Below are 27,335 nucleotides of genomic sequence, written 5' to 3'. Positions count from 1 at the left end.
AAAAGTGGATACTGTACAGTAATGTGGGAAGGAAGAGATCGTGGGGCAAGCGAAATGCACCACCAACAACCACACCAAAGGCCAGTCTTCATCCAAAGAAGGTGATGTTGTGTATATGGTGGGATTGGAAGGGAGGTCTCTATTATGAGCTCCTTCTGGAAAACCAAATGACTAATTCCAACAAGTACTGCTCCCAATTAGACCAACTGAAAGCAGCACTCGATGAAAAGCGTCCAGAATTAGTCAACAGAAAATGCATAATCTTCCATCAGGATAACACAAAACCGCGTGTTTCTTTGATGACCGGGCAAAAACTGTTACAGCTTGGCTGGGAAGTTCTGATTCATCCACCATACTCACCAGACATTGCACCTTCAGATTTCCATTTATTTTGGTCTTTACAAAATTCTCTTAATGGAAAAAATTTCAATTCCCTGTAAGACTGTAAAAGGCACCTGGAACAGTTCTTTGCTCGAAAAGATAAAAAGTTTTGGGAAGATGGAATTATGTAGTTGCCTGAGAAATGGCAGAAGGTAGTGGCACAAAAGGGTGAATACGTTGTTCAATAAAGTTCATGGTGAAAATGAAAAATGTGTCTTTTATTTTTACTTAAAAACTGAAGGCACTTTTTGGCCAACCCAATACAGAAATACCAAATCTCTATGTTGTGCACCAGGAACACACATAGTGTCGTAGGCCAATTATGCTTCAAAAACAAAGTAACTCATAGCGAAACAGAACGATTTGTGGCTACCAAAGGCAGGGGTGTCTGGGGGTTGGGGGAGAAATTGGATGAAGGTAGTCAAAATGTACAAACTTCCAGTTATAAGTACATGATAAATACAATGGACACTGCTGTATGTTAAACATGAAAGTTAAGAGAGTAAATCCTAAGAGTCCTATTGCAAGGAAAAAAAAATTTTTCCTATTCTTTAATGTTCTATCTGTATGAGATGATGGATGGTCAGTAAACTTCCTGTGGTCATCATTTCATGATGCATGTAAGTCAAGTCATTATGCTGTATACCTTAAACTTATGTAGTGCTGTATGTGAATTATCTCCATAAAATAGGAAGAGAAAAAAAAAGTTGTGCCAAAAAAAAAAAAATTCCTTAAAAAAAGTGGCCTAGCAAAAGCAATGTTTTTGGTGGAATAATACTTTAAAACTTAGAAATCAAATTGTTTCAAAAAATGTATTCTGTCTCTCTCTCCATATATAATAAACTCAACACTGTCAAATATATATTCATTTGTAGTACATTTTGGCATGCCAGATGGACAAAGATAGTATCTTGTACTTATTCTGCATAATGCTCAGGGCAGTGTTATGCAAATAAAGTGGTTTAAACCATAGTATTTGATGTTGACAGTGAAGACTTTTACACAAAGACAAAACTTGTAGAATCAATTTGTTAAAAAGCTCTGTCAACACATTTCCCTCCATTGCCCCCCTATATACATATATACACATATATATGTAATTAGCCATAAACACTATTAAAATTTTCTTCACCCCATGTATAGTCCTGGTATTCATAAAAGGTCTATTATCATTATAAACTTTTTAAAAAAGAAAAGTGTTACTTAACAAATACTTATTATATGCCTGATCACTTTCTATATTTTTTATATTTTAAATACATGTGCTAAAAAAAATCACAATTGTGAGTCACAAAATCATATTGTCACCATTTACAGGCAAGAGAGTCTCCTGTGGAAGGCAAAGACACAAAGTGCTCAGGGTCTATGCTGTAAGTTCTGTAATACACACACTGTACGAGCACTTCAGACACGGGCAAGAAAGCAATGGAAAAATGGAAATGCAATACTAGATTAGCTAATATATAATTTTTCTAGATATGGGAAGGCAAGTGAGTCTAATGCCTAAGAAATCATGTGGCAGTATACTGATTTACAAAGTCAGAAAATGCTTGGGTCTCATTTCTATTTCTGTGATTTTTGGTGAAACTTTATTGTTGATATTTTAGAGTTACTATGTAAAGAAACTTTACATTCATTACCTCACTAGTTATTATATTATACCCATATTCCAGACGAGGAAGGTGAGATGCAGAGAATGCTAACTTGCTCCTAAATCATATGACTAGTAAGTACTGAAGCTCAGCTTTAACCAGATTAACAATTAATGGTCTTCATAGATAAGATCAGTAGGCCCAATAAAATTAAATACTGACTGAGAGCAATTATAATATATACAGTATTTGTTATGTTCATTGTAAACCTAAGGATGCACGTACTTAGAATTAAGAACAAAACAAAAGTTTCCATCCAAAACCAGAGAAAAACCCTCTAAGATTTCATTTGCAGAAGATGTAAAGACATCTGGTAAGATGAAAACATTAAGATGTACTGAATTATCAATATGGTGTAGGACTTCCACATTCGAATTACTAATTTTTAAGGGCTGCTCCTAGAAAAGCATGAAAAACAACACTCCTAAATGTTTTAAGTAAAGGTTTATAATGTTTCTCTGGGGTAATTTTACTAAGTAATTTTAAGATAGCTGTAATTATGGTCGTCTTCATCTATTTTTACTGTCTTAAAGGCAGAGCTGAATCAACATCATCCTAGACAGATGCAGCAAACCTCTCATAAAGATCAGTCTCCCAAGTCCCCACAGCAACCTGCTGTAGTAATGAACACATTCTGGTTGGGATCCTACTGCAACATCCCTTTCTCTGTTCTAAATTTCACAAGGCAGGAGCTATCCTGCCTTACCAGAACAAACAAAATCACAAGAGAAATATGTCCTCATATTTGTAATATGCCCAACAAACAGTAATAAATGCTTCCTCAAAAGATACACTTTATGTATCTCTTTGTTCCTTGACTAAATGTTATCTTTCTCTGTGACAGAGGTAACATTTACTAACTCATGTTGGGAAATTCATTTCACTTTCTGATCATTTACATAGCATTGTTGGAAAATGGAAAAGCAGGAAGAGAAGATAGAAGTTGTTTCAAAATATGAAACAGGTAGTTCCATTTATTTTTCTTAGAGTAAAATGTTCCAGGACAGCAGTTTTCAGATTGTGTGTGATGAGATCAATTTAGTGGATCAAGAGGAACACTTAAAAACAATGAAATAAAACAGAAAAGAATAAAACAGAAAATATAATACCAGCAACAGACCAAGTGTAACTGTTGTTTCACGAAATTTTGGTTTCAGTTATATGTATTTATGCCTGTATGTACAATGCAAAATGTATTCCTGAGAGCCATGATTCAGAAAATGTAAAAGCCACTGCTAAGTGAATACAAAGAAGTAGAGTTATTGCTTTTAATATTTTGTTTTTTGACAGATAATAACAATTTTAAAAAATGATAAGACAGGGTTTCCCTGGTGGCTCAGTGGTTGAGAGTCCGCCTGCTGATGCAGGGGACACGGGTTCGTGCCCTGGGCCAGGAAGATCCCACATGCCGCGGAGTGGCTAGGCCCGTGAGCCATGGCCGCTGAGCCTGTGCGTCCGGAGCCTGTGCTCCACAACGGGAGAGACCACAACAGTGAGAGGCCCGCGTACCGCAAAAAAAAAAAAAAAAAGATAAGACACTGATGAAAGAAACTGAAGAAGACACAAATTAATCTAAGGCTCTTCTGTACTCATGGGCTAGAAGAATATTGTTAAAATGTCCATACTACCCATAGCAATCTACAGATTCAATGCAATCCCCATCAAAATTCCAATGGCATTTTTCACATAAATATAACAAATAATCCTAATATTGTAAGGGATCACAAAAAACCTCAAATAGCCAAAGGAATCTTAAGAAAGAAGAACCAAGCTGGAGGCATCACACTTCCTGATTTCAAGCTATATTACAAATCTATACCAATCAAAACAGTATGGTATTAACATAAAAACAGACACATAGATCCATGGAACAGACTAGAGAACCCAGAAATAAGCCCATACATATATAGTCAACTAATTTACAACAAAGGAGCCAAGCATATGCCAATGGGGAAAGGATAGTTTCTTCAGTAACTGGTGCTGGGAAAACTGAACAGCCATATGTAGAAGAATGGAACTGGAATATTACCTTATACCACACACAAAAATCAACTCAAAAATGGATCTAAAGCTTTGAACATAAGACCTGAAACCATAAAACTCCTAGAAGAAAACATAGGGAGTAAGCTCCTTGACACTGGTCTTGGTAATAATTTTTTGGATTTGACACAAAGAGCAAAGGCAACAAGAGCAAATAAAAACAAACGGGACTACACCAAACTAAAAAGCTCCTGTACAACAAAGGAAACCATCAACCAAATGAAAAGGCAATCTACAGAATGGAAGAAAATATTTGTAAATCATATATCTTATAAGGGATTAATACCTGAAACATAAAAAGGACTCATACAACTCAATAGAAAAAAATCCAATTAAAAAATGGGCAGAGGATCTGAACAGACATTTTTCCAAAGGAGACATACAGGTGGCCAAGAAGTACATGAAAAGGTGCTCAACACTGATAATCAGGGAAATGCATATCAAAGTCACAATGAGATATCACCTGTTAGAATGACTATCACCAAAAAGACAAAAAATAAACAAGTGTTGGTGAGAATGTGGAGAAAAGAAAACCCCTGTGCACAGTGGGTAGGCATGTAAATTGGTGCAGCCACCATGGAAAACAGTATGGAGGTTCCTCAAAATATTAAAAATAGAACATCTAGCAATGTCACTTCTGTATTTACCCAAAGAAAACAAAATCACTATCTCGAAGAGATATCTGCACCCTCAAGTTCACTGCGGCATTATTTGCAATAGTCAGGACATGGAAACAACCTAAGTGTCCGCAGATGGACGAACTGATAAAGAAAATGTTATATATATATATATAGATCAGAATATTATTAAATCATAAAAAAGAAGGAAATCCTGTCATTTGAGACAATTTGGATGGACCTTAAGGGCATTATGCTAAGTGAAATAAGTCAGACAGAAAAAACACAAATAACGGTATAATTCCACTTATATACAGAATCTTAAAACAAACAAACCACACAACTGAACTCACAGATACAGAGAACAGATGGGGTGGGGGGGTGAAATGGGTGAAGGCAGTAAAAAGGTACAAACTGCCAGTTATAAGATAAATGATAAGTAAGTCCTGGGGCTGGTGTACAGCACGGCGCCTACAGGTAACAATATGTTATTGGATGCCTGAAACCTGCCAAGGTAGTAAATCATAAACGCTGACATCACATACACACACACACACACACAATTGTAACTGTGTGTGGTGACAGACGTTAAATAGACTTACTGTGGTGACCATTTTGCAATATATGCATATATCAAATCATTATGTTTTATGGGAAATAACTCCTAAATGTTTAAAGTAAAGGTTTACAATGTTTGTCTTGCATAATTTTACTGAGTGAAAAAACCGTAAAACTCTTACAATGTTATATGTCAATTGTATCTCAATAAAAATGAACTTTAAAAACCCGCAAAATAATTAATTACCACATTTCTCCATAAAATATCAATTTGGTTTGTTTTCAAAACAAAAAAAACAAAAGAAAACCAACAATCTATCCAATTCCACCAGTGAATATATTTCAGCAGTTTGATTAAAAAGAATGTATAATTTACAAGTATACTTTATTCACATGCTGTAATGTATTTTAAATAGCTTATTCAGATAGAGCTTTTAGCAATGTGTGATAAGTACATTTCCAACATTAAGTAATAAAATGCATCAAACTCCAAAGAATTCCAATGCTGCTTTATTATTGGATTTCCCAAACCATGCCTTCGATATAATATGCTGCTGACATTTGATTCGGATACCCAATAACCTTATTCTGACTCACATGCTGGAAAAAAATCTTATTTCATAGCAGTGACCTTTAATTTAAACTGAAATTTATTAAAAATCAGGCTAATGTGATGTGTTTTTTAGTAGAATTTTCCTACAAGAATAAAAGATGAATAGTTGAAATACTAGGTCCGACATTTCCAAAGAGGTTCCAATCTTTTAGAAGTACATAAACAGTATTTAGTATATACCATGTCAAAATCTTAGCAACTAGAAATATGCTCTTTTAATATATTTTGATAAACTTAAACTTTATCAATATACTTATATTTTACTTATATACTTTACTGAAATGCAAATGTCTAAAATCACAGATTGCGTATGGTGCACATAGTTTTATGTAAAGATCACTGCTTAGAAATGTGTAAATATATAATCTATGCATTTTAATGTGCCATATATAATTTCTGAAAAGATGGCGTACAGAATTAAATCACTCAAGTGTACTGTTACTGGAAAATTTTAACAAATAAAAAGATTCCAACTTTGTTGGCTCTTCCTGTTGGTTGTGTCATCCAGAGATATTTTATTAGTTCCTCCTTCTTAGTGTTTATCTGTTAATTATCTGACTTTTTCCTAAAGGAGAGTTAGAAAGTCAATGTCATCCACCTGCCTGGGGCCTAAATACTTCTCATTCAGTAGCCAGTCAAATCACCTTTCAAATCATCCATCTGTTCCATTTGTCTGAGGATTTATCAATATTCAGGGATAGCTGATATCTTTTGTCTGTGTGCAGTGGAATTGTTGGCAGGCTATTTAAATCCTTTCTGCCCCTCCACCTTTTTTAAAAAAAACAACATTGTAATGATTCCCCTGATTAGAGATTTTATTGATACAATTATCACAAACCCCTAAATAGATAAGATTTGCAGGTCACAGGCTGCTGATTCTTTAAGGTTCATACTCAACTACTTTTCCCCTTATTGTGCCAGTGAGACAGAAGTGTTCTCAGAACGTAGGGTTGGTGGGAGATCATCTGCTTCATCTACAAAGTGAACTTAAAAAATTCTAATCCTGGGATGGTAAAAGGGAAATGGCTCTACTGTAATATTCTAATTTTACAATGCAGCAAAACCAAGTTTCCTTTTCAGGAAAAAACTCTGGGCTATAAAAAGTGACTCACAGCTATTAGGCTCTGTACCTTGGAGGAGCTTTCAATTACAATTATGGTCGCTGGAGGTATCAAACTGGGAAGGAGGTGTTTGGGGAAGAAGGAATTGGTGGCAGACTCCAGAAATCACTCATTGGGACAAACATCATTGGATGTATTTCCTGGTTTCAGCTCCACAGTGCCAATCTGTTGTGGGTCATGATCTATGTGTTAGCAATTGGCAATCTACCTCTACCTTAGATTGGGCTTTTAGGGCAACTTACTGTGAGGAGAAAATGTGCAAACGATCAGCTGGGTCTCTTAAAAGTGATCACTTAAATGATACAGAAATATGAAATAATAATAGTAAAAAAAACCCCAGTAACTTATTCACTTTGGGTAGTACAAATAACCACCCTTTCCCCATTTTTCTTCTCAGTCTTAAAATGCACCATGCCGCATAAAAATAAGTAATGAAATGGCTATCCTGAAATGAAAAGGCCATCTAGTGCAGTATTTATGAACCTTGAGGGAAAAGAAATGCCCGATCAGAAAGCACCCAAAGGTAGGCTAATGAGGTAGATATGGTGCAGGTTCTGGGAAGCCAAAACATTTATTGTTGCATGACTCTTAAAATGTCCAATAAAGGACTATTCAAGAGTCTGTTGTCCATTAAAGGACATTGGCTCCTAAAGCCTGGATAATGAAGGTGCTTTTAAATGATTAAGGTATTAAAGTTTTCAATGCTTTACCTGATGTAGAACTTCTTCATAGATAATTAGTAAGTCAAAAGTGTTTAAGAGTATTTTAGAAGTAGTTTTGTAAATAGTTTTTTCTGCTGTTGTTGCTTGTTTGCCTTTTATTGCTCTGTGATTAATAATAAAAGGGGGCTTTGAAATAATGAAAAAACAAAAACAAAAAATAAATAAACAAAATGCACCATGCCTTCTAGCCTAATGCAATGTATAAACTCTCCTCTCGGTTCCTTACAAATGTCAAGTTCTATCCTTGGCCATATTCATTTCTAATTTCTATTCCTGGCCATTCACTTCTACCTCTCTACACACTACCCAGCAGGGTTCATCTGCTCTCCAAATGTGAATTATACAGATGATTTCGAGCCTTTACACTCATACATAAACTGAACTTTCAGGCTTTAGTCCAGTATTCTAATTGCTTATTAGGTGCATCTATCTGGATGATTACAATCTCCACAGCCAAAACAATCTCCCCCAGCTATTCCTCTCTAATCCTATTCGCTCATGTTCAAAATGTCAAGGTTACTTTCGACCTTTCCCTCTTCTTCTTCCACTAAGTTTGATTAATGGATTCTTTACAACATTATCTGCATCCATCCTTTCCATGCCAATTCAGAATCTTTATACTTCATGTAGAAATGAGATTATGACAACACAACTCTTTCTTCTGACTCTGGTCTATTACCACTAAGCCATCGATCATATCACCACCATATTTCTATTTTTATAACAATTCTGATCATGGCCCTTGACTGCAAGAGCAAGTCCAAAGTCTTTAACCTTCTGTAATTTAGCTTTATGTATTTTACCTCTTCTCACACTTCTATATAAATTCCTGGTTTGGCCAACCTGGTCTATTTAACAGCCAATGAACCCATCCTATGCATTTCCCATGCCATGTCCTCCGTCTGGAAGACACCATGCTTCTGATTCTTAAAGTCTGTTATTAAACTTCACCTCTTCCCTGGTCGCCCCTAGTAGATAGAAGTACTCTCACAGAACGTTACAGAGTGGAAGGGAGGTCGGCTACTCCAGCTGCAAAATGGGCTTTAAAGAGTCACCTCCTCCATCTATAAAATTCAAATGCTTGGGGAAACTGAGGCCACTAAAATAATTTTCTCTTTGAACACTAATTTTTTTCAACACATCTTTCTTGATTGATTCCTATGTGCCAGGAGCCATTCTAGCCACATGGGATTACAGTTGAATAAGAAAGACAGACTGTACTTAAATTAAACTCTGATGAGCACTACCAGAAGAGGGGAAGCACAGGGTGCCACTGATGTCTGAAACATGAGTGGCTGAGGGAAGGGGTGAGGCATGAGGTTAATACAGTGTGGGAAGACAAGATGGAATAAAGTCAGTCTGGGAAGATGAGGAAGGCTTCCCTGAGGAGGAAATCTTCTAAGCAGGGGCCAAAAAGTAGGAATTAACCCTGCAAAAGGTGGGTGATTTCTCCATGTAGAAGGAAAGCCCAGAGATAGGCACTTTCATGGAACTAAAAGAAGGTCTGGGTGCTGGAATCCAAGGGGGCGAGGAAGGTTGCCAGAGGTGAAGGTGGAAAGGCAGGGAGGGATAAGAGCATTGCTGGGCCTGGGAAGGTCATGTTGAAGATTTCTGGGTTTTATCCTAAGAACAGGCATTGGGTTGCATGTTCCAAGGTACTTCAAGTCAGGACCATGGCTTACCCTGGGAGGAATGGGAGAAGCAACTATGAAATTAGAAAGAACTTGCGTTTTATTTCAATTGAAACATTTTCTGTATCCTTCTCACTCTTCCCTATGTGTCTGATCTCATCCAAAGTCAATTTAAAAAAAGAAAGCATGTGAATTTATAAAAACCACCATTTTAGCTAGCTGGCTTGACTTGGACAGGAGCTTGTGTATGTACAGGTATCCTGTGCTTTTCAAAAGTTGCTTCGTGACACTTCACTTTTAGGAAGGACCTACGTTAGTACCTGTTTTTGATAACCAAAAGAAATCAGAAGATGATTTTTGCTTTTATGAAAAAAGGCAAAAAGTGAAAACAGCACCCAGCATTTGGTTTGTTGTGAGCAGTTGAGAGGTAGCACGTACCCCATCAGGGAGAAAGGCACCTCCAAGTTCCTTCCCCAGGAGCCACACTCAGCACCTCAGCATCAAGCTGCCATAGCTTTGAACTGTGTCTGTGAGCATCTGCGCTTTATCTAGATTTTTTTTTTTGAGCATCTGTAAGCAAGATGCGTCCTAAGGTAATTGCTTCTTCACTTTATGCCATTTTGGCTTAGGAAAGGTTCACAGGAACTCTCTACTTTCAGATTGCAGGGGGGAATATGGATGTCCGTGAACCTACAGACACTTAAGGGAGTAGGGACCTGTTTTATGCTTTTTACAAGCAAAACATTCCATACAAGAACAATCCAGGGAAAAGCTCCATTTCACTGTCAGCCGTGCATTGGTGCTACAGTTAAAGTTAAATGTTCATTCTCTTGCCCTTTCCCATAAGATCTTTAATAAGAGAAAATATTTTAAGAGAATACCAACAAAATTTTTCCAAGGATTGTTTTAGTCACCACTGCTTTTTTAGTATCATCTTGTCTATACTAGGTAATGACTTTCAAAATGCTATCAAATTTATTTCCTCTCAAATTACATTTATATCAAGGATAAAACTTTAAGCAGACAGGGTGACAAAGTTAAAGAACAGCTGGGATTTTGAAGCAATTTTTGTGTTCAAGGTATTGTGTTGGACACTTTAAAATATATTATCTCATTTTATCCTAACAAAGACTCTTGAGAAGTGCATGCTATACTCTAATTCACAGACAAGGAAGATGGAGCTCAGAGAAGCAAGCATTTCCCCAGATATATACACCTTAGACCTACAGTGTCCAATATGGTAGCCTGGAGCCACATGTGGCTGTTGAGCAACTGAAATACAGCGAGTCTGAACTGAGATGTGCAGTAAGTGTAAACTGAACACCAGATTTTGAAAATTTAGTATGAAAAAGAAAACTATTAAAGTATCTCAATTTTTGAATACTGATTACACATTGAAATGACAATATTTTAGATAGAGTAGGTTAAATAAAATACAATATTAAAATTAATTTTACCTGCTTCACACTTTTTAAAAAAAACCAGCTAGTAGACATTTCAAAATTACACACATGGCCCACAACTATATTTGAATTGAAGAGCGCAACCCTAGACCTGGATTGCTGAATTTGCCAATAAACATCAAGGTCAAAGCCAGAGTGGTATAGAAGAAAAGAAGAATACGTGGATTCATGCAGATCTTGGTTTAAATCTCTTCTCCACCAATGACTAGTTTGGGGTGAAATATCAACCCTCTCTGCACTTCCCTTATGTCATCTGCATTATGGTGATATTAAATATCCCCAAACGACTCCTGTATATAATATGCAAAGCAGTAACTGGCAGAGGGGAGGGAACAACTACGAATACCTCGTACAGCAACTGATTAATTTAAAAACTGATTCCCAAAAAGAGAAGAAAATTCACTTATCTGAAAATCACATTTTATTCTCTCTAAGTGGGCAAAGTTAAAGAACCAACACATTGAATGCCTGCTTTAGCATAATATGTGCATAACATGCACTATATTGTAAAATACATAGGATACGCAGATTCCTTCTTTCTTTCAACGTTGTTTATAATATGCTATAGGCCGGGAGGCCAGATGATGAGATTAGGGTGAAGTAAAAAATATCAGGACACAGAATGGCCCAAGTGGTTCTTAAGGACACAGTGGATGAATTCTAGTGAAAGAGTTTATAAACTACACTTCAGCTGGTCTTTTCAACTTTCACCTCGGGAACTGAGACTAGTGAGTAAATGACATCTGGGCAAATAGAATTTTACCCTTGTTTTCCTTCCTGGGTCACAGGGCAAACAAATAAATTGTTCCAATACACTAAGTTTAGACTGACTCATTATTAGTAATCTCCACTAAATCATAAGAAACTACAAAATCATATGCACTACACTATCCAATGACATTTTACCATATTCTGTCCCCTAGGCTTGTGTCAAGAAGTTCGCCCCGGGCATGTGACTTTTATCAATGCACGTATTATCTGTATATGTTTAAATATAAAGGGTGGAGGAGTTGGGGCAGTTACTTTATTATTTGATGTATGTATATCGCCTAAGATTGACATGTGACAGTGTGTTAGATTGTCCTGTTTTGTATGTTTTTTTTTTTTTAAGTAGTATGAAGGGGGAATTAAAGATTTGAGTCACTTGAATGTAGCCTCTTAAATATCAGATACTTAGTAAATTTAACACCAAAATTGTTCCTATGTTAACTATAACAATTAACGGTCAAGAAAATGAGACTGAAGAAGTAAGAAGCTATCAGATTCACAGATCTCAGAACACCATGAGAGGCTATAAAAATATTCACTTTATTCTAGTTTGAAATTTAATGGAAGAAGTAACATACCAAATTTTAGGTTAGCTAGTAAAGTGCATATTCAGTGAATTAAGTGGGGAGAGCTGCAGGAGAGGGCCTCCCCTTTGATCTCACGTGTGGCATTAAAAATGTGCTTCTTCTAATGAATTTTTGAGCAACCCCTGAGTATACGTGCCTTAGTATTTGCTCTTTCAAAGTGAGTAGACTCAAACTGACTAAAAATGAGACTACGTCTACAGTACACTTACAACTAGTTTTCAGCAAATGTCTGCAAATTTAGGGTTATAGGTAGAATTGGGTAAGAAAAACAAAATTACACTACATCAAAATTATTAGCAATTATTAACTAATAATAAGAATGAGACAAAGCAGTAACACATAAACAGTAATTAGAAAAATTTGCTAAAACTCTGAACTGAGATATTACACTTCTGATTATTGAAATTATAGGAAAAAATATACTCAATCAACTTAAAACAAATATCATAAGCCATTTATGCTACCAGCCATATTTCCAAAATGCACACTTTAGAAAAAAAGAGTTCATATCAGGAAAGAGCTTATTTGCATTAACTTTAAATTAGCTAATATCTGAGTCACACCTTTGAAGAAACTTGCATTATTTCCAGGAATGCCTTTTTCCCTCCCTTTTCATTCTTTCTTTTTTTGTTTTTGAGGGGAATAAGGCAGCTGGACTAAAAAGAAAAAAAAAAGTTAAGTCGCATTTTTTAATGTGAATGGTATACTTGTGCTTCTATATACTAACTCAATCCCACTGAGCTATGTCTTCAAATAATTTGATAATCTGTCTTTAAAGTTTCATCTTAATTGGAGAGTTCATTTTTGTAAAACGCCTTGGCACCATTCAATCTTTTATGAAATGAGAAAGGTCTCTTTCCTTTGGACTTGACATTTTTAACCACGTACGTGTGAGCAATTCTTGCTGTCAAATACTGCAAAGGTAGGTTTTCTGTTGTTGTTCAATCTGAAAATGTCTCCACTATACTTGCACAGCTGCCCTCTTCCCAGCAGAAACCTACCCGCCCCTCTCCAACCCCCCTGCAAGTTTTAAACTTTGTTTCCTTTGGGGTTCTGCACAAGCGCTACTAGTAATATCCAAGAGACAAAGAGCTGTGCTGTGGGTTCACGGGATGCCAAATTTGAGTTGTGAAACAAAGCACTCAAATTTGAGATTCAAGATGAGGAGGAGGAGGATGCTGGTAAAAAAAAAAAAAATCATAAAGCGTAAGATCGCAGAGCCATCTCCCTAGACACCTCCTCCTGCCCACGGCCACCTTAGAGCGCACGAGAGGGAGTTCTGGCCCCGGGACAGGGGCTGCCGGCCGCACCGCGAAGCCCCCTGCCCGCGCCCCCGGCCCTCTCACCGCTTCACTCGGATGATCTGGTCCCGCATAGGCTTGATGTCCTGGAAGCTCTGCTGGTTGACGAGGCTGTAGACGAGGATGAAGCCCTGGCCGTTCTTGATGTACAGGTCCCGCATGGACGCGAACTGCTCGGTGCCCGCCGTGTCCAGGATCTCCAGCACCGACGGCGACGAGTCCACCTCGATCTCCTTGCGGTAGAAGTCCTCGATGGTGGGGTCGTATTTCTCGATGAAGGTGCCGGTCACGAACTGCACGGTCAGGGCGGATTTGCCGACCCCGCCCGAGCCCAGCACCACCACTTTGTACTCGCGCATCGTCCCTCCGCGGCCGCCGCCGCCGCCGCTGCCCGCGACATAGACCTACGCCCGCCGCGCTGCGCGCCCGGACCCTGCGCCGGCGGCCGGCCCCGCCGCCTCCCGCGGCCGCCCCCACCTCACGGCCGCCGCGGCCCCCCGGGCGCCGGCGGAGGGAGCAGCAGCCCTGGGCATGGGCCGAGCCGGGCGGCAATGCGGCACCGCGGGCGCCGGCAGGCACTGAGGGCGAGCAGGGAGTGTGAGCCAAGGAGCCGACGGAGCCGCCCGAACCGCGGGCCCGCAGTGCCGGCGGCCCCGCCCCTCGCGCCTCCACGCCCAGCTCCCCGCCCGCCGCCGCCGCCTCTCTTCCCGGCGCCGAAGCGCGCGCCCGAGCCCGAGCCGCAGCGCTGCTGGGGGCGGGGCCCGGCGGCCCGGGGCGGAGCCCGGCGGCGCAGCCCCGCCCCTGCTCCCTCCGTCGCCTAGGCGACCGGCCGCGCGCGCGCTCCCAGGAAGCTCGGCGCGGCGCGGAAGCCTCGGCCCGCGTTTAGATAAACAGCCACCTGGGTTACCCAACAATACCCCATCTCGTCTGCCCCGTTGAACCCCGGGGCCTGCGTACTGAGCATGCGCAGTTCTTCCTCCTGCGACGGGAGCCGCTTCTACCTGAGAACGCCACGTTCAGAATTTGGCGGAGACAAGATGTTGGAGGGGCCAGAGCAATCTCCGGGCTTTAACATGAGGCGGGGAGAAGAAGATACTGGCAAGGTCCAGAAGGAGGCCTTGGCACGAGGGCCTTGCTGGGCACCACCCAGTCTGTCAGCATTCCTGAGAGCTTTGGTTTTATCTTGTATAAACATAAGAAGCTTTAAGGGAGGAGCATAAATACAACGAAATGCAGCTTTGTTGTAAGCGTCAGGACACTGAGGGAGAAGTGACAAACACCCATCCAGCCCACTGCCCGAGGCGGCGAAGGCCAGAGACCCAGGAAGCCGGGCCCACGCGCTGTGACGTCGCCAGGGGCCCACCCACCTTCCCCAGCCCCGCCCTTCTTCAGTGCCTGATAAAAGTCGAGCTCTTCCCACGCCCTGTCAGCTACGGGCGCTTGGAAAACCGGGAGAGCGGATCCCCCAGCAGCAGCCAGAAGGCCCAGGGACACCTCATAGCAACAGCCAGCCGGGGTATCTAGTAGGAAGCTGGGATTCATTCCAGCCAACCAGCCCGCGTTTTTGGACCCCGTGGTATTATTCTCGACCAATAGAGAGCCGCTTCATGCCACGTGACACTGACCCATCAGCCAATGGAGGAAAACTCTAGTCTCAGGCTCAGCCATCCCATCTGCCACTGTTGGCCAGGCTGGGCGTTTGCCTCTGCGCATACTCTGCCAGCCAATCATAGGTGAGCTGAAGAAAGACGGAGACTTGCGCTGAGCCAACCAGAATTCGTGGTTTCCTTGCCACCAAGGGCCGGTAGTAAGGAGACAGGGGCAGAGCTGGTGGGGTCTGGGAGGAGTCAGTGATTGAGGGGTGGGTCGCGGCACCCTATTCGGGCAAAGAAACAGGATGTGTTGCGGGCGAGAGTGATGGATTTCACTTTTAACGTCGTCTCCGTGGCATTCTGCCTAAATGATAGACACGGAAATAGTGCTGAGGGATGTGGGCTGAAAAGTGGGGTGAACTGACAAAACAGGGACTCTTTAGGGTGAGAAAATTTCGGGTGCTTAGACATACAGCAGCAGTTGCATGGGTTTTCCATGCGTGCCTCCTAAAAGGTTTTTAACAACTCAGTTTTGAAACTTACTGTTCTCTCTGTGGCATTAGATCTTAATTACACACTCTCTCCCACCTATAACGTCAAATTTAGGAGAAGTTATGTCCCTAAATATTCCTGGATTATATTTTGCAATAACTGGTAATCGGATTTACCTTCCTTAAACTATGTCCTTCTCGAACTAGTCTACACCCATGCATTACCATCTCACATTTCTTGGGAATAATAAGTTTCTATAGTTCTAACTAAGGTTTGATCATGGCATACCTTTTCAGCCTTCCTCTTCTGCACAAGGTCATCACGTAGAGAGGATTTTGGTCTGAGTTCATCAATAAAACAGATGTTCTTTTATCATCTTTTTTTGGGTCAATTATCAAACTACTACAAAGATGTACTCAGCTTTAGCAGTGTCCTACAGCCCTATCGCTCCATTATCTTAAAATGAATAACTTACCCTTGCATTATCTTGCTATAGTATAACACACCAAGTTTTTGCTTAAAATAATTGCGGGCAAGTGTCCTGTCAAAATATGTGGTAAAATATAACTCAATCGTTATTTCTTGATTACTTATCAAAATATGAGTGTTATATTTGAGCCACCAGAATCAACAGTGAAGGCAGATTGCAAAAGAACTAAGAATCAAGAGGAAAGTTTTATGAGAATTGAAACCAAAGAGCATCTGTTACCTCATTTTAAACTACTAATGTGAATAAGTGAATTAAAATTAAGAGCTCACATGGATTTGAAGTGAAGCTTCATATCTGAGCTTTTTTGGCAGGCATGTTTCAAGAGGATTTTGTTGGTGAATACAGTGTTGAACTAGCTTTTTAGAAGTCTCATATACTGTGTAAAACTTATATGCTTTTTGTGGTTTCTTTAGTAACAGCTACACTTCTTTCACGGAAAAGACATACTGTCTCTTTTAAGATCCAACTTTTGTATTGTAGTCATAAGAAATCCCTAGGTTTGTTAGGGGTTGAATAGAGCCAAGAAGCATCAAACTTCCTCTCTTTGTATGGATCATTACAACCTGTGTAGTACCTTGTATTACAGTGGAACTGAAAAACCATTCACTTTGCAAGAAGTAAAGGCCCAGTGACTTTTTTTTTTTTTAAGAAATTTGCATTGGGATTGTGGGTCCAAATGTGGGTCCAGATTGTGGGTCCAGAATGTATCTTTAAGCAACTGCTTTTACTTTTTAGGTCCCCAAAAGTTGAGAAGCTCTGGACTGGAGTGCATCTGATAGAAGTTGTCACAAAAAAATAGTGAGTCGGTGCCCAGTTACTCCACTTAGCATAATAGAGAGAGGAGAGGTTTTTAAAGACATTTCTCAGTTTATTTTCCCTGACCTTTCATCAGTGCCAACTTTCTTGATAAGGAGAAGTGTAGAGACTGCAGCTCTTGGAGTAGTGTAGCTCATTTATATTTCTCATAATGACAGGCCTCAATTTTCATTCTCAGTGCTGCCATAAAGGTAGATTTTTAATCAATAAGACTCAAAAAAAACATGTTAAGTAGGAGCACATTTTCCTACCTATTCTGTCTTGGTAGTGACCTGATTTGAGGCTCTATGTGAAAGAGAAGAATTAGCTGCTAAAAGAAAGGATGTTGGGATGTGCAGAGAATTTTGAAGATTTGGGTGGGAATTGGGTGTGTATCTCCTGATCCCTTAATTGTGTTCATTGCTATGCTGGCATGAACTATCTATTCTGAGAGTGATTTTAGAAATAAAATGTCTCCATTCATTTGTTTGTGGGAAAGACAAAATAAAAATGAGATAAAATAAAATTGAATTTTCCCCAAGAGCTGTAAATCTGTATGATAGTGAAAGCTTAACAGTGTACACTGACACTTCAGGGTCTCTTTAGCTTCAGAAGTACATTGCTGGGAGAAAAAAAAAAAAGAAAAGAGAAAAACTTCATTTCTCCTCTCCCCTCTGAATCTGAGAATTATCTCACCTATGCCCATATATCCTCAACTGTCACACTTGTGTTACCATGGAAACCCAGCTCCTTTCTTTGCTTCAGTGAAAGATGTTGGAAAAGGTGGGATGAAGTGGGAAATACGCTGTATTCTGGGACTTTCTGACAATAGCAAGAAGCAAGTATGCAAGGAATTTAATGTAAACAAGTTAGTAGAGGGCATTCGTAATATGACCAGTGCTTTGCTTGGCTATAAGACCCTGATTCCTTTTGCTTCCTATAAAAGCCTACATATCTCTGATTAACCATAAAGGGGAAGGACAAGTCAAATACATTTAGCACCTATGAAATGCTACTGGTAATTATAAAGAGAGCAGAAAACATTTTCTTGGCCTCTCAGGCTCCTAATACAGTTGAGAAACAGATGTATATATGAAGAGTGGAAAGGAAGGGGCAAAATAAACGTGTGTCTCTTTTGAAAATGTGATACGTCTCAGCACTTTAGAAAAGAAAAAGAATGCAGAAATTGAGTATGTAAACAAATCAATGAAAAAAACCTTTTAATAGAGAAATTTTTCTTTTTTTAAAAAATTAATTTTTGGCTGCATTGGGTCTTTGTTGCTGAGTATGGGCTTTCTCTAGTTGTGGCAAGCGGGGGCTACACTTCATTCTGGTGAGCGGGCTTCTCGTGGTGGCTTCTCTTGTTGCTGAGCATGGGCTCTAGGAGCATGGACTTCAGTAGTTGCAGCACGTGGGCTCAGTAGTTGTGGCTCATGGGCTCTAGAGCACAGGCTCACTAGTTGTGGCGCACGGGCTTAATTGCTCTGTGGCATGTGGGATCTTCCCAGACCAGGGCTTGAACCCGTGTCCCCTGCATTGGCAGGTGGATGCTTAACCGCTGTGCCACTAGGGAACTCCCAAGAGCAGAAATTGTTCAATAGGCAATTTTCAGCAGACAAAAAAAAAAAAATCCACGAAGGAAAGGCTTAATGATTAAAATATAGGGGAGGAAAAAAAAAAGAAAAACCCTGAAGAATCTTAAGAGCTTGAAGGTCCTGAGGAAAATAGCTCTAGTGTAATTTTTTTAATATAGAAGACCAGGCACAATGTTGCTTGTATACCCTGCAGTTTCCCTTTACTTTTGGGAAAAAAAAAAAGGGATGAATCAGGATTGATCATTGATGGTAGCACTTTCCGTTCTGTACATAGTTCAGAAGTAGGCACATGACTCAGTTCTTGCCATTGGTCTGGGAAGAAGGCTGCTAGGCTGGGGGATTTCTGGGATTCTGACAAGAATGAGTTAATATCCCCATTTTTGACATCATTTGCTTCCTGCTTAGCACATTGAAATATGAGTATGTGGCCACCACCTTTGGGCTGTGATGCCTTATGGCTGAGTTTGAAAACCAGCAAGCTTTGGATGGCTAAGAAGGAAGGGAAGAGCCTAGTCCTGGATGACAACATTGGAATGTCAAACCTATGCTGGAAATGCCCACCTTTGGACCATGGTGAAGTAAACAGCTAGTGTCCTTTGTTTTATGTTTGTTAGTTTAAGTCCACTAGGTTTTCTGCATCTTGCAGGCAAATACATCTCAAGTGTTACACAAAGTGTTAGGGATTTGAGACAAAATGGTGTTTAAAAAGATCAGCAAGGGGCTTCCCTGGTGGCACAGTGGTTGAGAGTCTGCCGGCCGATGCAGGGGACACGGGTTCATGCCCTGGTCCGGGAAGATCCCACATGCCGCGGAGCGGCTAGGCCCGTGAGCCATGGCCGCTGAGCCTGCGCGTCCGGAGCCTGTGCTCCGCAACGGGAGAGGCCCGCGTACTGCAAAAAAAAAAAAAAAAAAAAAAAAAAAAGATCAGCAAGCGTTTATGAGCACTTTCATTCTACTAATGAACTGCATGGTATTTCCAAGACATTATAATATTTATTGAGCACTTACTATGTTTATTATTCTAGGCCCCGAGGATACAACAATAGACAATTAGCCAAAAGAGCTTGAATTCTAGGAGGAGGTACAGACGTTATAAACAGAAGAGGCAGGTATTAAGCAACTGATTACACATTTACATTATATAATAACAGCTATAACTATTGCTAATAAGGAGGAAAAAATCAGGGATTACATGGTGTGTAATAAAATAAAATATAAATAATAGAATATTACAAAATATATAACTAAATAACTGAATAAAATTACAGAAACACTTTTCCAAGTACATGGTAGTAGTATGTATCATTTATACATGAATTCCTAGAGGTCAAGAGAAACATAACAACCTGGAGTGGGTTTGGTCAGGGAAAGCTGTCTGAGAAAATTAATATGGAGCCATGTTTTGAAGGAAGTGGCCAAAGAATAGACTAGGTGGGGCAGAAGATGAAAGAGCAAAAGAAGAAAGCAGGAATGAGGTAGAGTGAAATAAGGGGAATACAGGATCACTTGATTCCTTAACTCCCTGTAGCAACGCCATTCTAGGGACAACTATCGGGAAAAAATCAGAAGCCAGAAGTCTCAAAGCAACGTTATAAAAAGTATGAAAATAATACAGGAAGAAACAATACAGAAGAAAAAGTAGAAGAGTACAAAGGTACATTTGAAATTAAGGCATTATTCAAAATAATGAATAATTTATAATGTGGGTGTCATGAAAAAATTGTCATAAGGGGTAATTATGGACTTGAGGACATCATGAAGGAGGGATTCACACTTTCACAAATAGAAGCAGGAAGAAAATGAAGAGTAGCAAAAAATGAAAATAAACAGGAAAACAATTTTTGCTTATAGTTATTTTTTTCATGGTAGCTGTTATTGACATGCATTATGTAAAAATGAATGGAATTTGATTGAAAAGAAAAATTTCAACAGACCAGTAATATATAGAGATAGTCTTTTGGTAAATAATGTAACTTAAAATGTTTTTTGTAGAATGCCTTTTTGTACCTTGCCATAGAAAAATCTTTTCAATAAAGAAGCTGCAAGGAATAATAAATTATAGCTTAGTGATGCATTTTGGAAATAAAAAAACACATAGATGTACCAAATGTAATAGTATAGCAACAATAAATAACCTGTAATAAAAATCAGAAGTTTGTCAGACATTACATGGTTTTTGGTCAAATATAATTGTAGTAATTTTTCTAACGCTATTTTCTGTACAAATACAAGAACATTTAAAAATTAAGCTATAGTAAGCATATGAATATCTTGATATTCATAATAATGTAACTAATTTTTTACATTAGTTACATTATTATGAATAATAAAAATGTTTTGCCATTTCCAAATCACTTTCCCACATATCCAAGAAGCTTTTTGTTTTTAATAAAAAATTTAAAAATAATTAGGAGCAACTCTACCAATATGTGATATGAAGATGCTGAACTAGCCTTACTGCTCCTTCCTCCTAGATGGCTGGAGTAACATGGAGGGTGAAACGCCCTGCAATGAAGAGCACTATGGGAAAACCCAGGAATGAGGTTTTTTTTTGTCATTTTTAAATTGTCTGGGACTAGAAGAGGGCAGTGGGGATGTGGGCCTGGGGCAGTAAGCAGCCATCCATGCTGTGGGAGAATAAAGCAGGAAAAGAACTGTTGAAAATCTGCTAGTGCTTCTCCTTACCGCTGCCTTGGGGAAATCAGTGCCTGCCCCTGCATGCATTGTGACTCTGAGCTCTGGGCCATGTAGACTCCATAAGGAAATCAGGGCTGCACAGAAGCCCTGTGCTTGTGAGGAGCCATGAAACTCCTTGGCTCCCAACCAACTTAGGGCAGTTGCCCACCAACACCTCCTTCTCTAACTTCCCTGGCAGCTGACGAATCACAGCCTAAGGACTGCTCCTCCTGAGGTTGCTTCTCTCTGGGGAAACAGAAGGTGAATTCTTGATCTAAGAAGTGATTGGCTGTGATTTTCTTGGGTTTAGGGTTCTTCACTGCAGAGCTCATTTACTCTCACCCCTGAGCAACTTGGCATGTCTCAGACTGGGGTCCGGTAAAATGATGCACCATCCTTGTTTACCTAGGACTGCCCTGGTTTTAGTCCAGCATCCCAGAAAACCCCTAAGTGCCAGTGGGTCATCCTCGGCCTATCCTCAACACATTTCCAGAGGAAAATGAATGCATGTGCAAATTAGATTATTTTGAGAAGTACAGTTATTTCAAAAGACAAAAAAAAAGGTAGATTATGGTTTCCATCAGAAGCATAAACATTAGAATGGACCACAATTTGTAAATTAGCCTGATAAACATATTAAAAAAAGATAAGGGATAATGTTAGCTGTATGAAAACAAACAAACAAAAAGGAACCAAATGGCCATATTACAAATGAAATATATCGTAGCTGAAATAAAGAACAAGAGAGATAGGATAAGATAGCAGAAGAGACACAGTAAGGAGCATGTGAGAGCCTTGGAAGCCCAGAGTTCATGTCCCAAAAGGAAGAAGGGAAGTGCAGAGAAGTAGAAAAGGGATAATGGAGAGCAGACGTAGAAGTGGCAGTGTACAGATAATCCCGAAAAGAAAGAGAAGGAAAAATAAATGGATGACTTTTTAGAGAAAGGAAAGTGTTAAATTTCCAATAAATGAATGGATGGATGAATGAACACATAAAAGACTTCAGATGGAAGGGCCCATGCAGTATCAAAGGAGAATGATATGGAAAACCCACACTAACAGGTTATAGGGAAATTTGGGAGATCCAAGACAGAAAATTCTAAAAGTTTACAGTGTGAAAAATTAATATCAAATTAATATTGAACGTTTCAATAATAGCATAAGAAGCAAGAAGAACAATAACATAAGATTTTCAAAATATTGAAGGGGAAGGACTTAGAAACTGAAGTTTTATATTCAGCCAAAGTGCCATTCAGGTATGAGAACAGGAGACAGATAATCTCAGGTGTAGAAAACCTCAGAAATGTTGCAGCACAGAGATCCACACTGAAAACAGTGCATGAGTTCTTGAGGAAAAGGTGGTAAAAATCTAGATGATATTGCACGAGAAAAGATGATCAAATATTTTAGTAAAATCGGTTGTCTTTAAAAATATCTAAGATGAAAGAAATGTCTAAGAGAAAATACATCCATAAATTTTCAGAATTAAAAGTCTAGATGATATCAACCTGATGTGGGGTACACCAAGAAGTTTGAGAACATGACAAAGGTGTTCCTGTCTTATTAAGGGGGATGTTTTATATATACATATATATATAAATGTAATTATACATATATAATGTGTAATATGTATATGTGTGTGTGTATTCACAAGAAGAAAAAAGGAAGAATAATATTAAAAAGTATCAAAAATAATAGAATTTTCAAATATTGAAAAAATAAGATATGCAAAGTAGATCCTGAGATATCAATAATTATTAAAAAGCCAAACTCACCAGTTAAAAGGAAAAAAAAGGTCCATTTACATGCGGTTTACAGAAGGTACACCTAAAGGATAAGGACATACAAAAATTGAAGGAAAAGTATGTTAGAAGTCCTATCAGGCAAATTATTAAAACAGGCAAGGGAAAGCCAGTATAGTGATATTAATATCAGATTTAAACTCATTTTATTAATTAATTAATTTATTTTTGCTGTGTTGGGTCTTCGTTTCTGTGCGAGGGCTTCCTCTAGTTGCGGCGAGCGGGGGCCACTCTTCATCGCGGTGGGAGGGCCTCTCATTATCGTGGCCTCTCTTGTTGCGGAGCACAGCCTCCAGACGCGCAGGCTCAGTAGTTGTGGCTCACGGGCCTAGTTGCTCCACGGCATGTGGGATCCTCCCAGACCAGGCCTCGAACCCGTGTCCCCTGCATTAGCAGGCAGATTCTCAACCACTGTGCCACCAGGGAAGCCCCTAAACTCATTTTAAGTCAAAAGTATTCTTAGGTATGGGAAGAATTACTATATGATGATAGATAATAGATTCAATACACCAAGAATTTTTACCATTATTTTACTAATAAAATAGCATCAAATTATATAAAGCAAAAACTAATATAACCGTAGGGAAAAATGGAAAAATCCACTGTCATATTCCCTATAACCTAGCAATTCTAACTCGAGTTATATATCCAAATTCACTCTTGTGTGTGTTTAGCCATAGCCATGTACAAGAATTTTTAGCAGCTTTGTTCATAATAACAAAAACAAAAAACAAAATAAAATCCTGGAAACAACTTAGATGCCAGTCAATTGGAGAGTAAATTGATGTATCACGGTATGTTCACAGTAGAGAATTTTATATGATGGTCAAAACATGAATGATAGTAATATGCAACAATATAGATGACCTTGTACTATTTACTAAAAATAAAGTAAGCCCCAAAGGTTGCCCATAGCATGATGCCCTTTTAACAATGTTAAACAACTAAAGTTTTAAAAAATATACTTTTTAGGAATGCAGTTAGACTATGTAGAAACAAGAAAAAGGGAAATGGTGAACACACGCAAAATGATGAATGTATTGAGTAGAGGGAGGCAAGGCATTGAGATAATGGGGAAAATCTGGTAGTTTTTTGGAACATTTAGGGCTTTTATTTTGGGGGGTAAGTTCACAAGTACTTAATTCATTATTTAAAATGACTAAAGAAATAATAAAAGTAGATCATGCATGAGTCAATAATAAGAATGTGTCATGGATCAAAGATTATTAATCCATATTATATGCCAGAGTTAAAAACAAACTGTATATAATGACTCAAATTCTAGAGATTCTAATACTTTAAGGTTGGAGCGTTGGGAGCAGAACAATAAAAGACGTAGAACAATAGCCTTGCCTTTAAAGATGTGAGGTTCACTTTTCTCTCTCTCACTGTGATTATTAAACCTGCCACTCCCCAAACTTGGCATTCTCAAAGCGTCTGTTCCAATGTGAATGAAAGTGGAGGGAGTGGGCAAAGGAAGAGGGGCTGGGAGGAGGAGATGGTATATAATTTATCCAAATAGCTCTAGTAACTTTTCTAAAAACAAAGTATTATATGTCCTGCTCTCTCCAGTGAATTCCTTTCTTATCTTCTCAGAGCTTCTGACTCTGACTCTTGACCTATCTCATGCCATCTTACCTTCTAGCACATACACATTCATTTCATTTCATACTCTTATACTTTGGAATGCAACTTAGAGGAATGCAAAAAAGAACCTGGCCTTTGACTTCATACAGACCTGGTTTCACATGCTGAGCTCCTCCACTTTACAGGGTGCGTTACTCAACCTCTGTGAGACTCAACTTATCTGTAAACTATAAGAATTGTGTTTATTAGTTTGTGTGGCATGTGATGCAGTAATCCCTAGGCATAAAAAAAAGTGAAGTTTTTGTCAAATCTATACATGCCTAAATGAGGAACCATATGAGTTCCATTCCAAGGTGTCATAATTAGTGATTTCTAGGCAATAGTGTCAGGAGACTTTCCATAATATCACATGTAAAGAGGAACATTAAACAGGGCCCTAAAAATGAGCTTTAGAACTGACATCTTCAGCACCACACTCAAGTGCCAGGGTGAAGAAGTTTCATAAGGCAGTATTCATTCAACAGATCTCTATCAAGTGCAAACTATAAAATAGGCACTGTTCTAAATGCTGGAGATACAGCAGTGAATAAAGTTGATTCAATGTCTTTCTCCCATGGAGTGCAACAGTCCAGTGGGGGAAGACAATGAAGAAGTAGATAAGTCAAAATAACCAGGTAAAATTAATGTTTACAATGTATTTTACTTAACCCAATCTATTTAAAATATTATAATTTAAATATATAATTAAGATAAAAATTATTAATAAGGTGTTTTACTTTTTTTCATACAAAGCCTTTGAAATCCAGTGTGTATTTTACACTTCGAGCATTCAGACTAGACACATTTCAAATGATCAATAGCCGTACGTGGCTAGTGGCTACCATATTGGACAGAACAGTTCCAGGTGATAGACGATGGTGGACTGTTCAGGGGAGCAATGGAGAGATTTGAGACACTGTTTTGTGGGTGACGCTGACAAGCCTAGATGATGGTTTGGACGATGGGGTGATAGAGAAAAGAAATCAAGGAGAACTTTCAGATTCTTGGCCTGAACATACTGGTCTGTGTGGTTGGGTCAGATTTTCAGAATGACTTTGCTTTGGATCCTTCAGATTTTTTTTTTTTTTTTTTTTTTTTTTGCGGTAAGCGGGCCTCTCATTGTTGTGGCCTCTCCCGTTGCGGAGCACAGGCTCCGGACGCGCAGGCTCAGCGGCCATGGCTCACGGGCCCAGCCGCTCCGCGGCATGTGGGATCTTCGCAGACCAGGGCACAATCCCGTGTCCCCTGCATCGGCAGGCGGACTCTCAACCACTGCGCCACCAGGGAAGCCCTCCTTCAGATTTTTGCTTGGCTGATTCCTTCTCATTTCCCAGGTTTCTTCTCGTATGTCACTTCTTTAGAAAGACCTTTCTTAACCACACAACCTAGAGTTATCTCCAACCCTAGAACACGCTTTTAGATTACTGTTTTCATTTTTGTATGCTCATCATTACTACCTGAAACTGCCATTTTGGTTATTTGTTTATTGTCTGTTTACTCCGCCAGACTCTAGGCTCTTCTCTCTTGTTCATTGTAATCCTCGGTACCTAGATCAGTGCCTAGTACAAAGCTTAATACATGTCTCTTAAATAACTGAAAAGAATTTAGATAAACATATTTTACTTTTTTTTACCACAAACTTATAAAGATCAAAATAGAATTTTAAAAATTCCGAAAGTCAAAAGAGAGTTAAGAAGATATCTGTGTTATAGAAAAATCAAATTCTTACGACTTGACTTGCATTATGCTGTTTGGTTTCTAAGATTAGCATTCAAGACCACCTACTGTGTGCAAGGTGCTGTGCTGGGAATTAAAGGTGGCTTCTTCCTTGTCATATGCATATATAAACTAGCCATAATGTTAAAGATTAGTGTTTGCTTTGAAAAGGGACTGATAAAAAGTGTAGGTACAGGATTATTTAGGATACATTTCCATGTATGGTCTATCCTCTGACATCTTTTTTTTTCTGATTTATGTTTAGTTTGTGAGTTTCACAGTTCTTGTCACACTTGTGACAGTTGTGTGGTTAACCTGATGGCTTTGAGTTAGGACATAATTTTCCAAAATAACTTTTTCCATTTGAAGTAAGGGCAACTGCTAATTTCTTGCTGGGGGTTACAATATTCTATCTTTTTACACAGTAGGTGAAATATTCTTTTGTCAGAGATTAGTCAGTTCATATAGACATGGATACTGGAGATAGAATTTCCCACTCACCACTTGTGACCCTGAGTGTAACCCTGAGCAGACTTCTGTCTTAACATCAATAGCACATTATTGCAGTGTCTCCTCTGCTGACTGAGACAGGGACAGTGTTTTGTTCATTTGAATGTTAGTAGCGTTCAGCACATTGCATAAAACATCTCGGGAACTCATACAACATTTGCAAATACGTGTAACTGCACAATTGAACTCTAACTTTGCTTCTGAAAATCCTGTATTTAACATACAGAGAAGATGAAAACAGGGGGAAAAATGGAGAGTTTCTCAATATCAAGGAGAGGGAGATATAAATATTTCTCTAAAGCTCACCTTATCCTCCAAAGAAACTTCCAGCTCAAAAGGAGAAAGTCCACCACAGGCGAGGTAGGCATCGATCTGTGGGTTTGAATGTAGAAGTGCCAGGAAAATTTGAAAAATCACCTCTTGTATCAGCTGACTGCTGCCTGAAATTCTACGCTTAGGGTTTTGGTCTTTTGATGTTTTTTTTTTTTCAATTATAATATAAGTGGCAGATACGCAGTTAAATTGCACCATTGTCCTATAAACTTTAGGACATTCATCTATGCTTACCTGGAAGGAAGAGAAAACAG

The 27,335-nt window shown here is 39.0% G+C and overlaps 1 protein-coding gene across 1 annotated transcript in view; it reads right to left on the bottom strand.

Moving 5' to 3' along the window:
* Positions 1 to 14,112, bottom strand: part of RAP2A (RAP2A, member of RAS oncogene family) — a 36,688-nt gene extending 22,576 nt beyond the window's left edge. The window contains exon 1 of the mRNA XM_081214838.1: positions 13,500 to 14,112. Within this exon, the coding sequence (XP_081070964.1) occupies positions 13,500 to 13,813 (314 nt within the window). The 5' untranslated portion in view covers positions 13,814 to 14,112. The remainder of the gene's footprint in view (positions 1 to 13,499) is intronic.
* Positions 14,113 to 27,335: the final 13,223 nt, after the last annotated feature.

This window comes from Mesoplodon bidens, assembly GCF_964165515.1.
Source record: "Mesoplodon bidens genome assembly, chromosome: 17".
NCBI lineage: Eukaryota > Metazoa > Chordata > Mammalia > Artiodactyla > Ziphiidae > Mesoplodon > Mesoplodon bidens.
Note: the sequence above shows the minus strand (reverse complement) of the source record. Positions and strands in the feature narration are given on the sequence as shown.